This window comes from Triturus cristatus, chromosome 5_1 (assembly GCF_964204655.1).
Source record: "Triturus cristatus chromosome 5_1, aTriCri1.1, whole genome shotgun sequence".
NCBI lineage: Eukaryota > Metazoa > Chordata > Amphibia > Caudata > Salamandridae > Triturus > Triturus cristatus.
Window position 1 is genome coordinate 462,746,492 of NC_140587.1, and position 13,795 is coordinate 462,760,286.

The 13,795-nt window shown below is 51.4% G+C and overlaps 1 protein-coding gene across 9 annotated transcripts in view; it reads right to left on the reverse strand.

Moving 5' to 3' along the window:
• Positions 1-13,795, reverse strand: part of SLC26A7 (solute carrier family 26 member 7) — a 566,650-nt gene that overhangs the window by 255,071 nt on the left and 297,784 nt on the right. For 7 of the 9 annotated variants that reach the window (XR_014961520.1, XR_014961519.1, XR_014961518.1 and 4 more), the window contains one exon: positions 11,148-11,312. The exons of the other annotated variants lie outside the window; for them this stretch is intronic. Coding sequence is in view for 4 of the 7 variants with exons in the window: in XM_085605292.1 (XP_085461418.1) it covers positions 11,148-11,312 (165 nt within the window). In the remaining 3 variants the exon portion in view is untranslated. The remainder of the gene's footprint in view (positions 1-11,147; positions 11,313-13,795) is intronic. 9 annotated transcript variants of the gene reach the window in all.

Genomic DNA, 13,795 nt, shown 5'->3' on the forward strand with positions numbered 1-13,795 from the left:
ACAGTTTATCTAAAATGTGAAAAAGGCTGGACACTGTGTAATGATTCACAATTGATTTTCAAGCAACGTTTGCCTGCAGAATTACCAAATTCCTACTTATTTTTTCTAAAACCAAAATTTTAGATACAAATTGCAGCATCTGAAGAAACCATTATTTCGATTTTATAGGATTACCATTGGATATTTCACCAAAAAAGAATTTAAAAATCACCATTTGGCCTCATGGAAAGGTAACTGTTTCTATTGTGGACTTCTTTGACAGATATTATTTTGGTGTCTGAGCTTAAGCAACAAGATTTACAGACGTTATTTATTGCAAATAGTTATTGTTCTTGGATGATATTTTTAATATATGTTACATTTCTATCAAGGTATGTTTTACTGAGTAGAGATTCAGGGCTTTTTTTAAACAATCTTTCAGATTGTTAATTTTGTTGCCCGCTGTTAAGTGATGAATGCGAATGATTTCACAATTTGCAGTGAAATTCAATATATTCTGAAAACAGCAAAGAAATGGGCAAAAAATTACTTTGTTAAATATGAAAATATGTGTACTGTATTCTAAAATGTATTGTTAAATATTACTACTTATTTTCTTTTTTTTCAGATCGAGAAAGAAAATTTAGGAAATGTAATCCTTTTTTCTAGCAATTAAAAAAAAACATTTATTTATAATTAAGTTATTTTGTTGGTCAGGTAAGTTTGAAATATCTGTATTTCTCACCCCTTCACTTTCATGCTCCCTTTTCTTCACTTCTCCTCACTCTGCTTTTCTCATTCCCCTTCTCTCTCTCTCCTTCCTTTACTGCTCTTTCGTAACTCCCTCACTCCTTCTATACTACTCCCCTAGGTTTACTGCCTCCATCACCACTTTTTCAACCATGTATCTCTCCCTGTCTCTGTTGGACCCGGCCTCGTGGCGTGGTCCTTAACCGCACGGAGTGTGCCCGTTCCCCGACCCGGCCTTCACGGGCCACCCGTCTGAACTGCACCAAGGCCCTTCATCCTGAGCTGCACGCGGTCGCATACCCCTCGTGGCTCCGCCATCTTGTTGGCATCCACGTGACTCTGGGCACCAGCCAGCGCGACCCCGCTCAACCCGGCCTCGACCCCAGCGATGCCCCGACATCCCGGCACCACGGACTGGCCTGGGGGTGCCGCAGGAACCATTCATCGCCCCCGGCGGAGGACAGTATCGATGGGACCCCCAACTGTCCTCCCCTCTCGAGGTGTGATCGCCCTGCAACTCCCTTGGGCCTGGCGCCTCTCCTGCTGGGCGTCTGGCCACCTCCACCCGGCCTCTCCGCCCCCCCCCCCCGGGCGCATGGGTCCGGACATCAAAGGGCTCCAGACCTATATCTGGGGCGACCCCGCCACAGATCGGCAGTTGTATCCCGGAGTCGAGAGCCCTGCTGATTGAATCGCGGCTGACCCTACGGAGAAGAACTCTTGTCGGAACCATCACGAGCCCTGCTGACTGCGTCGCGGCTCCTTCTTGTGAACACTTTGAAGCCACCTGGAACATCGGAGCCCTGCTGACGCTGTCGCGGCCCAACCTCGCTGAAACCTCCCTCGGAGCCCTGCTGACGATGTCGCGGCTCGAGCTGAGCAGAAACCATCTTGAGAGCCCTGCTGATTGGATCGCGGCTCTCCACGAACTGTACGCCAGAGCCCTGCTGACGCCGTCGCGGCTCGACCCCTCCGAGATCCGGAGGTCCTCCAGCTTGAGGATAAGAACTGGGCCCCAGGTACCCTCGTACCGCACTCCTGCCAAAGACTGTCCCGCTACCCCTACCCTTCCAAAGAGACACTGAGACTTTTGGTGGATCCCGCGATCCCATCGTGTAAATATTGACCTCGTAACCTTTTTATTGCTGATAAAGAATTGCTTGTCTTGAGACAACCTCCTTGAGTCCTGTGTGGTGGTGTTACTGGGCTAGTAGGTGATAGGAGAAGGATCTCTCAGGAGACTTCTCAGCAGCGCTCGGCTACTTCGTACCGAGGGAGGGCCCCCCTCGGTGGTCTCGCCGACTCCTCGGGGTCCGCCTTCCAACATTTGGTGGCCAGCGACGGGATCCGAGCCGAACGCAGTACGTACCAGCCAGTACCCACTAGCTACCCATCCAAACGGACAGTAATCATGAGCAGCCAGGAAAGCAACGCGACAATGGAGTTCCAGCCCGAACGGCTGGAAGAATATACGCACAAAGAGTTAAAACAGTTCTGCAAAGACAAAGGCATTGCAACCACCGGCCTAAGTACCAAAGAGGACATGCAGAAAGCTCTGAGGACATGGCTGGAGGCCGGGGCAGGCCCCTCCCAGGAAGAAGGTCCCCTGCCCCTGACTGAGACCATATCAACCGCACTGACTCCGGCAACCGGAGGAAGAAAGAGCCTAGAAACCGGCCTCTCCGAAGAAGAAATACGAGAGCGGGAGAAGGTCCGGAACCGGCTGGATGGCGAACTCCAGCTGGCGGAAAAGAAACTGGCCCTAGAGCAGCTACGGCTTCAAGAGGAGATAGAGGAGAAGAGGCGACACCGGGAGTTGGAGGAAAAGAAACTGACCCTTGAGCACGAGCGCAGCCTCAAGGAGCTCGAAATCAAGGCCAAGAACGGAGGGACCAACGCCCCCAGTACTAGAGACACTCTACCGCCTGCCGAAACCAAGGTACATATCCCGAAAGAGGTTGTCAAGGAGTACTACAAGAATGACGACATCCAACAATGGTTCAAGGCCTACGAGGTGGCCATGACCTCTCATCGGGTGCCCCGAAAAGACTGGGGCGCGGGCCTGTGGGGGCGGTTCCTGAGTGAGGGTCGAGACACACTGCTCCAGCTGCCAGAGGAGGTGATGACCTCCTACGACCACATGAAGGAGGCTCTGCTCACCCGCTACGGGCTAACCGCAGAAATGTACCGCCAGCGGTTCAGAGACTGCAAGAAAATCCCGGGCACCACCTGGGTGGAATATGTGGACTTTTTCAGTCGGGCCCTAGAAGGGTGGATCAGAGGTAGCAAAGTAACCACCTACGGGCAGCTGGTCGACCTCATCATGTGGGAACATCTCTCCAACAATTGCTTCGTGGAACTGAGACAGCACCTCCTCGACAGCAAAATGACCGACCCGCGAAAACTCGCGTCGAGGCCGATCGATGGGTCAACTCCCGGGTCCCCCGGAACTCGATGGGGGAGTACCAGAGGAACCCCACTGGACCCCCCCGCCAACGCGGTGGAGGGGGAGGGCCGAACAGGAACCGAGACCCTCCCGCCGGGGCACCCAGGAGCCCCCCTCGAGGGCCACCGCAGCAACAACTCTCCCCGAGCCTAGCCCGAAGGGGGGCGCCCCCGGCCAGACCCGGACCACGACCACCCGTAACGTGCTACGGCTGCCAACAAACCGAACACTATGCCAGCGATCCGGTCTGCCCCCTGAACCGAAGAAACGGGGCCGGCGGGCCCCCGCCCCGACAGCTGGCGGCCGCCGCCCTGGGAGAAGGAGAAGAGGAAGAGGAGACCCTCGACCGAGGGACCACTGAATGCCACCTGGTGACCTCCGAACAGATCCTACCGAATGTGCTGTGTCCCGTCCGGACGGCCGACAACAGCGAAAGCCTGTGCCAGATGGCCCTGGTCCCCTTCGAGTGGGGAGGGGTGACGGGCCTGCTGAAGGTGACGGTACGCGACGACGCCCCCGTCGACTGCCTCCTGGGGAACGACTTGGAGAGTTCCCCCTGGGCTCAAGTAGAGCGACGAGAGCACCTCCGAATGCTGGGACTATCTGACTGGGCCTGTGCCATCACCCGGTCCATGACCACCCGGGCCCCCCGCTCATCCTCAGCCTCCGGGGCCGCCCAGCCCGAGGGGCTCGCACCACCTCCCGCCAGCAGCGAGGGGGAGGCGGACACCGACCCTGGACCTAGTGAATCCACCCCCGAAGAGATGGCTTCCCCGTGCGCCCTACCAGAGCTGACACAATGGCGACACGAAGGGGGCCCCACCCGGGAGCAGTTCCAACAAGAGCAGCAGTCCTGCCCCACTCTCGAAGGGGTCCGCCAGCAAGCGTCCGCCCAAACCAATGGGGACCAGACCGGCACCCACTGGGTCTACTGGGCCGAGGGCCTGCTATACAGTGAGCAGAAAGTGGCAGAACTCGGGGCCAGCCGAGTGTTGGTGGTCCCCCTCCGCTTCAGGGAGTTCCTGCTCAACCTGGCACATGATGTGCCCCTTGCCGGACACTTGGGGCAAGACAAAACGTACAGCCGTCTGGTGACCCACTTCTACTGGCCCCGGATGCGGAGAGACGTGGACAACCACTGCCGGTCCTGCCAGACCTGCCAAGCCAGCGGGAAGACGGGGGGTCGGGTCAAGGCCCCCCTCCAACCCTTTCCAGCCGTCAGCACCCCGTTCGAACGGGTCGGAATCGATATCGTGGGGCCCCTGGACCCCCAGACCGCCCTGGGCCACCGCTTCATCCTGGTCCTCGTGGACCACGCCACCAGGTACCCGGAGGCGGTCCCGCTAAGAACTATAACGGCCCCCGTGGTAGGCCGGGCCTTAATGGGGATCTTCTCCCGAGTGGGATTTCCCCGCGAAGTGGTGAGCGACAGAGGCACGAACTTTATTTCCAGATACATGCGGTCCCTGTGGCAGCAGTGCGGGGTCACATACAAGTTCACGACCCCCTATCACCCTCAGGGGAACGGACTGGTTGAGCGGTTCAACAGAACATTAAAGGGAATGATCCAGGGGCTAGAAGAGCCCCTCAGGCGGAGATGGGATGTCCTGCTGCCGTGCCTCCTGTTTGCCTATCGGGAGGTCCCGCAGAAGTCCCTGGGGTTCAGCCCGTTTGAACTATTGTACGGACACCCGGTCCGCGGACCGCTCAGCCTGGTCAAAGAGAGCTGGGAGACGAAGCCCCAAGGCGCCCCTCCTGATGTCTACCGATACCTCCTGACCCTCCGAAACCAGACCCGCAAGTTCCGAGCCATGGCCGAAGCCAACCTCGAGGCCAGCCAAGAGGACATGAAGCGGTGGTACGATCGGAACTCCTCTACCATAGAATTCGAGCCAGGTCAGAAGGTATGGGTCATGGCCCGGGTTGAACCCGGCGCCCTCCAGGACAAGTGGACCGGCCCCTTCAAGGTAGTGGAGAAGAAAACACCCGTCACCTACCTGGTCGACCTGGAGTCCCCCTGGAACCCCCTCCGGGTCCTACATGCTAACCGGCTAAAACCCCACTTTGCCCGGACCGAACTGAGCCTGCTGCTGGCGACCGGCGAGGGGGGCGAGGACGACTCCGAGCCCCTGCCCGACCTCTTGCAGTCCGACATTCATGATGGATCGATCGAAGGGGTCCAACTCGCCTCTTCCCTGACTCCGGAACAGCGCAACGACTGCCAGCAATTGCTGCGGGACTACGCAGCCCTCTTCTCCCTCACCCCGGGGGTGACCCACTGGTGCGTCCACGACGTCGACACCGGGGAGAGCCCCCCCGTGCGACACAGAGCCTACCGGGTGCCTGACCGAGTGCGGGCCTGCATCCAGGCCGAAGTAACGAAGATGCTGGCCCTGGGGGTCATCGAACCCTCCGACAGCCCGTGGGCCAGCCCTGTCGTCCTGGTGCCCAAGGCCGCAGCTCCCGGCCACCCCCCAGAGTTGCGATTCTGCGTGGACTACCGAGCCCTGAATGCCGTAACCAAGACAGACGCCCACCCGATACCCCGGGCCGACGAGCTCATCGACCGCCTGGGGGCCGCTCGCTACTTGAGCACGCTGGACCTCACCGCCGGGTACTGGCAAATCCAGCTCACCCCCGGCGCCCAAGAAAGATCCGCCTTTTCGACCCCGGATGGGCATTACCACTTTCGGGTGATGCCCTTCGGAATGAAGAACGCCCCGGCCACCTTCCAAAGACTAGTGAACAAGGTTTTGGCCGGGCTTGAGGCCTTCAGCGCGGCCTACCTCGATGACATTGCCGTGTACAGCAACCACTGGGCAGAGCACCTCCTCCACCTTAAAGCCGTCCTGGCCGCCCTCCAGCGGGCCGGGCTCACAATCAAGGCCAGCAAATGCCAAATCGGCCACGGATCCGTGACCTACCTGGGCCATCAAGTGGGGAGCGGGCAGGTGGCCCCCCTCCAAGCAAAGATAAATGCCATCCAGGCCTGGGAACCCCCCACTACCCAGACCGCTGTCCGGGCCTTCCTGGGCCTCACCGGATACTACCGGCGGTTTATCCGGGACTATGGGAGCATTGTTGGCCCCCTCACAGAGTTAACGTCCAAAAAGCAGCCCAAGAAGGTGCACTGGACACCCCGCTGCCAAGCAGCCTTCGACACCCTGAAAACAGCCATGTGCACTGCTCCGGTGCTGCAGGCCCCGGACTACCATAAAGAGTTCGTGGTGCAGACGGACGCCTCAGAGTATGGGATCGGGGCCGTCCTATCCCAAGCCGACGAAAAGGGGCTCGACCGACCAGTGGCCCTCATCAGCCGACGACTACTGCCCCGAGAGCAACGATGGAGCACCATTGAGCGTGAGGCCTTCGCTGTAGTGTGGGCCCTCAAGAAGCTCCGGCCCTACCTCTTTGGTACCCACTTTCGGGTCCAGACCGACCACCGGCCCCTACGGTGGTTAATGCAAATGCGGGGCGAGAACCCCAAGCAGCTGCGGTGGTCCATCTCGCTACAAGGGATGGACTTTGACGTCGAACACCGGCCCGGCAATGACCACGCCAACGCCGACGGCCTGTCCCGCTTCTTCCGCCTTGACGAGGAGAATCCCCAAGGAGATGGGTGACTCTCCATGCCTTCGGCTGGGGGGGGACGCCTGTTGAACCCGGCCTCGTGGCGTGGTCCTTAACCCCACGGAGTGTGCCCGTTCCCCGACCCGGCCTTCACGGGCCACCCGTCTGAACTGCACCAAGGCCCTTCATCCTGAGCTGCACGCGGTCGCATACCCCTCGTGGCTCCGCCATCTTGTTGGCATCCACGTGACTCTGGGCACCAGCCAGCGCGACCCCGCTCAACCCGGCTTCGACCCCAGCGAAGCCCCGACATCCCGGCTCCACGGACTGGCCAGGGGGTGCCGCAGGAACCATTCATCGCCCCCGGCGGAGGACAGTATCGATGGGACCCCCAACTGTCCTCCCCTCTCGAGGTGTGATCGCCCTGCAACTCCCTTGGGCCTGGCGCCTCTCCTGCTGGGCGTCTGGCCACCTCCACCCGGCCTCTCCGCCCCCCCCGGGCGCATGGGTCCGGACATCAAAGGGCTCCAGACCTATATCTGGGGCGACCCCGCCACAGATCGGCAGTTGTATCCCGGAGTCGAGAGCCCTGCTGATTGAATCGCGGCTGACCCTACGGAGAAGAACTCTTGTCGGAACCATCACGAGCCCTGCTGACTGCGTCGCGGCTCCTTCTTGTGAACACTTTGAAGCCACCTGGAACATCGAAGCCCTGCTGACGCTGTCGCGGCCCAACCTCGCTGAAACCTCCCTCGGAGCCCTGCTGACGAAGTCGCGGCTCGAGCTGAGCAGAAACCATCTTGAGAGCCCTGCTGATTGGATCGCGGCTCTCCACGAACTGTACGCCAGAGCCCTGCTGACGCCGTCGCGGCTCGACCCCTCCGAGATCCGGAGGTCCTCCAGCTTGAGGATAAGAACTGGGCCCCAGGTACCCTCGTACCGCACTCCTGCCAAAGACTGTCCCGCTACCCCTACCCTTCCAAAGAGACACTGAGACTTTTGGTGGATCCCGCGATCCCATCGTGTAAATATTGACCTCGTAACCTTTTTATTGCTGATAAAGAATTGCTTGTCTTGAGACAACCTCCTTGAGTCCTGTGTGGTGGTGTTACTGGGCTAGTACGTGATAGGAGAAGGATCTCTCAGGAGACTTCTCGGCAGCGCTCGGCTACTTCGTACCGTGGGAGGGCCCCCCTCGGTGGTCTCGCCGACTCCTCGGGGTCCGCCTTCCAACAGTCTCCATGTGTCTCAGTCATTCTAACTGCCTTACTCCTTCTCAGTTCCTTGCTCTCTGTTTCTGTCTCTCTCCCTTTGTCTGTCTTACCCTTAATTTGCTTAACATCTCTGGGGAAGATTAACAAGGCCCCTGCGCCACCACTACGTCACTTTTCATAATGTACTGGTGGCGCAGGGAGCTCCTCCATATTTACAAGGAGAGGAAAAGCCACCCTGCGTGACTTTTCCTCTCCACATAAATACAGCCACTTCACACGCAGCACTGTGCGTTGAAGGGGCATTCCATGGGTGTTGTTGTGGGTGTTCCCACGCAACACACAAAGAACTAGACACATCTCCAGGTTTACGAGAAATCGTAACTCTGGAGATGCGTGTGAATGCTACGCCACCCTAGAGGTGGTGTTGCGAGGCACAACGAGGAGAAATGTTTTTATTTCTCCTCGTTTTTTCCTCTTTTAGTACCTCCATTCTACAGCACGCATTGAAAAAGGAAAAAGCCTCTTTTGATTGTTTTTGTGCAGGAAGGTGCCCCTTCCTCCACAAGAACAATCTCCCCACCACGCAGGCATCCTTGAACCATGGTGCAAGGGAGCCTGCGCCGGCGCATGGCTGCAGTTTGTATGCCTGCGCAGGGGAAGCATAGAGATGCGACAAAAAAATCGTATAAAAAATAGAATTAAAAATAAAGTTTAAGTGTTTGGATGTTGGTTGGCTCTAAAAAGAGCCACTGTGTTAATTGAGTGTTTTTTGGTACCTATAAGTAAGTATCGATGCAGATTCTAAAGATCAAGAGGAAGACTCTGTTCCCTTCATCTGTGAAATGTACACCGTCTACTCTATAAATGCCTTGCCAATCCCCTCACTATTTCTTCTTATTTCGTGGGACAAGGAGCAGAACAGGTATCAATTTTAGTTGTAAATGGCAGAAGAGCAATCTACTTCAGGGAGTGAGGAGGACATCTGGATGCACTCAGAAGCATTGATTAATAGTAGTTTCTCTTCCAGAATCTTCATACACCATAGCCACTCCCCTCACTATTTCTTCTTATTACCTGGGACAAGGAGCTGAGCAGCAATCAATTTTACTTGAAAATGGTAGAACAGCAGTGTATTTCAGGGAGTGAGGAGGAGACCTGGATGCCCTCTGAAGGTGTCTTTCAGTAGAATGACAAAATGAAAAGAAAGGTAGTTGTAAAATGGAGGCTTATATACATTTTTTTTTAAAGAACTCATTGGCTGTTTCAGACCATTTTACAATAAAAACTAGGCTGTATGTTTACATTTTTAAAAGCATGTTTTGTATTGGTCCAGAAAAATGTGTTCCCACAGAACATTACTTTGGATTTCTTGTTAGGTTTGAAAAGTTAAGCAATCTTGCTCTTTGGATTAGAAACATTATGTGCTGAACTTCTGACGTCTCTGCACACACCAGTGTTCCATGATCTAATGCTATGCTAGCAGGCAGAAGTCATGTTGGGGGTAGAAATCATTTGGAAAGAGTTAAAATATGCAAAAAAAAGAAATGTGTGTTTCCATTTAAAAGAAAGGTGGAGAACGTGAATAGGGGGCAGGGTACAGAGTTCCTGACTCCCTAGCTTTTGTCAGGAGGTCCCTGAAGGGTGAAAAAACATTGTATTTTTTATTAAAAAAAATCGCGGGGTGCGCGTACCGTGCGCGCGGGGTGCGTGCACGGTGGGGAAAAAAACATAAAAATATAGAATTAATTTTTTTTTAAGTGTTTAGATGTTAGGTGGCTCTAAAAAGAGCCGTTGTGTTAATTGAGGGACAGAGGAAAAAAAAGACATGGCAAAAATTATAGGGTGTCGCCTAACTATAACATGTGTGAAACCTATGGTTTTTTCAGTGAATATATATATATACATACAAAGAGAGAGAGCGAGATGTATTTAAATCTCACTCAGAGTTCCTTTTCTCTTATACCCATACCTTCCTTTGCCTTTATCCATCTCTGAACCTTGAAAAAAAGCATTACCTTTACTGGTACCTGTCCCTGAGCCCTGAAAACCCCTTATGACCATGTACCTCCACCTGTCCCTGAACCCTAGGCAAACCCTTATCTCCTTTCACTTCTGCCTGTTCTTGAACCCTAAAAACCCCTCACCACCATTTACTTTTACTTATTCATAAACCCTAAAATCCTTACGTCTCCTTACCTCTACCTATCTTTGAACCCTGAAACCCCCTTACCACCAGTTACCTCAACCCGTCCCTCAACACTTAAAACCACTTTCCTCCTTTTACCACTGCCCATCCCTGAACCCTAAAATCACTTCCTTTCCTTTACCTCTGCATACCCCTGAACCTCTCAAAATAATCCTTATCTGCATTTACTGCTAACCGCCCCTGAACTCTAAAATAATCGATCTCTTAACCTTAAATCTACCTTTTTTAGGTGACATTACAAATATGTCAATTAAAAAAAAAACATATGTGCATGTTAAAGTGCTGCGTTGCAAACAAGCCAAAATGGCCTATAAGTTTCTTAACTGTGCAATACTAAGCTGCGTTGTAACCTCTCGCATAGTAAAAATACCCTGGTAAATTGTATTCTGGCTCCACTACCATGCAGCTTCGTGTCATTATATATACAGAAACATCAGCATCAAGTTGAGGATCCACACTATTTTTTTCCCATCACTCTGACTCACAACTAGATGCATGGCAATGGATGCGAGAATACCCATTCAGCTCACTGCAGATAATTAGGTGCAATGACCTTACAAACCCAATACAGCAACATTACTCTTTTTTAGGAAACCCATCCTCGGTCATCATGCATAAACTTTTAGAAAGTAAAAAAATTATATTATAGATAATTAAAAACGTAAGCAATTGTTTTTCAAAGACAATAATAATTGGATTTTTTTAAAATAACACTATCACTGCTGTTATTTTTCAAAACGCTGCAAAGAGCAAGCGTTATCACTGCTCTATTCAATGGTATTCAAGAATAGCACCTTCATTTTCAAGTGCATACTTCTCAGTTTCTAACTTTCAACACCACTTAAGCCCCCTTCTCAGGCTCTACCTTCTGGAAAACTAACAACCCTAAAAAATGCTCGTCAGATAAGGGACCACCCATGCAAAATCTGTAACTGTCAGGCAAATACAGTATTTCCCATGACATTATATCTGCTCAACTCACGTAGAACATCCCTAATGGTCCTGAAATATATGGCATTTTTAGTCCCAGCAGATGCTTGACTAGTGCGTTCACACCATGTGTCGCTGCTCCAGTTGTCATTGAACTTATCACCGATTGGGACATCAGGAACGTCAATCTGTCCAGCTGAAGAGCGAACATGGCAACCTAGAAAATAAATGACAAAACAAACATGGTAAACCATACTTTGCAGTACCGCTTTCTTCAAGAGGCACTCTCCAAACAGCATCATCAGTTACAGGAGTAAGAATAGTAGCCCACAAGGGAGCAGCATTCCAATGAAACGTTTCTTTCTCAAATGACAGCTGGACCTATTCACAAGGGGTTAACATGGTCGCCGAAGTTACCTTTTTACAGCTGTCAGGAATCCATAAAGGGATTCCTGGTGGGTGAGACTGCATTTACTACTGCAGATTTCTATACCATGAGTGTGGAAAACAATCTACATTAGCAAATCCCACTCAAGGGATGGGAAATGGGTTGTTTGCCTAAGAAGTTTCAACTTCTTAGCACCCTGGAACTGGGCAGAAAATTACTTCAGCCATGGGCAGAGTAACACCCATTCCATGATAGGAAGAGGAGCGGCACACCACTAGAATTTCGGGGGTTACAGGGAAAGCTTTCACCATGGCTAAACATGTTTTCTACGCAAAGAAAAAAGAATGCATGTGCATAGGAGACTCCATTCCTACTGTGCTGAGATCTCCCATATTGAGAACTCCACTCGGGTAATGGCAGCCATTGAAAATAAATTGCACGACATTCCCGGCACCAGCATGCCTGGAAACCTGACCCTGGTGCCGCTTTCCAGGCGTACTACTAGGAATGTTTGAGAAAAAAAATAAAACATAAAAGCAAACAAGAAAAAGTAGAAACCTTCGCCTGTTATAGAGAATAGGGCCCAATTTGTGTGCAAACTGAGTGTTAGCAAAAAGTTATTATTTTAATAGCTTAAGTTTTTATACATCTCTTCCCATTACTCATTTATATAGATACCCAATGCCAAAATGCTTTGAACATCTAACTGGAGCACAGGTCATAAAAGAGTCAGCTACCAGCTAGACTCAGGGTCAGCTGATATTTACACTTGCAGATGAAACATACTTATTACAGGTTAAGTGATTCCTGCTTCCTTCCTCTTTACAGGATCTTTCTATCAAGCGAAAGAAAGCACACATGGCATTTTATTTCATGTGCTGCCATATCTGCGGGTTGAGAGTGTTACTTCATTCAATAAGGACAGAGAGAAGGAAGACTTGAACTCGGAGTAATGAAGATTAGCTGTAAGTATGAGGGTCATTTCCATGCGTACTCTTTGTGATTTTCAGAAAAGTCAAAAATGTATTCAAATTATGAATCAGGACCTGAAACTCGTTTACTTCCAGCAGCTGACTTCATGAATTAGCAAAGTCCACATTAATGCTAAATACTAAACTAAGGGCTCTATTTAGTCTTAGGTGAATTGTACTTTGTCTTTCAGGGTTCAGAGTACATTACCTCTACCATCTTCAGGGCCGGCTTTAGTGCTGGTGGCGCCCTGTGCGACAATGTTTGTTGGCGCCCCCCAATGACCACCTCCACCACGGATTCTCTCACTAGCACCCTTTAACAGTGACCAAGTCACCATAACCAAACTCTATTAGATGCATTGAATTAGTTATATAGTGCCACTCATACCAGTGTAGGGTGTCCGAGCACTTTGCATCACACACACATTACACAGAGACAATAATACGTGTGTAAATCATTGTATAGGAAATGTTACATAAGCCAAAGGACTGAAAGTGTGGGAGTCACATGTCATCCATACTGGTAGGCAGTATAGTTTGAGTGCTTGGTGTGGAGAAGCACAAAAGCAGAGTCGAAAAAGAAACTGCATAGTTGGGAGTTTTCTCCAATAATAAGAATCGATGTCTAGCCAAATTAACCCTTTTTGTAACATTAATCAATGTTCTAATAATGTATACTTTGCAGTGTGTATGCAGTTCTGGGATGAAAGTTATTAGCTCACTATTCTATATTAGGACTTTACGTTATAAATTGCAAGTAACAAAAGGATGTCTCTTTTGAAAGCAGTAATCTGCTGATCTGTTTACATCATATGCACTCTGTAATGTACTTGGTACATGTTCTTTGCAGCAGGCATATTAACCCTCTGCACTAACTTCACCTAAAAGTCAAAACCTCAACTATACAAAATGCTGATCTCGCTTCAGGAAGATAATTAATCACACGAGTTTTCTTGACATTTATGTGAGGCCTGGTAATTGCCGGCTGAAAGAAATGCTGCAGCAGGTGCTTCAAAAGCTTAATAAACTTTCAAATACGGCGCCCCCCCCCCCCCCCCCCGGAAGCCAGCACCCGGTGCGGTGGCACCGGTGGCACCGCCCTAAAGCCGGCCCTGACCATCTTCCACATTTAGAGATGAATCCTGCCCCAGACACTTGTGTAGTAAGATAGAGGGCATTCTTTGGTAGTTTAACATATTTCAAGACCATACTTTAATAATTGTTTTATAAATCTTTCTGATCGTAAAATACTTTATAGAAATCATCTTTTAAATATGTCATTTGGGCCTCTTTTTTTCGAAAGTTTCTCCCCCCCCCCCACCAAACCCCCGAACCTTCTAC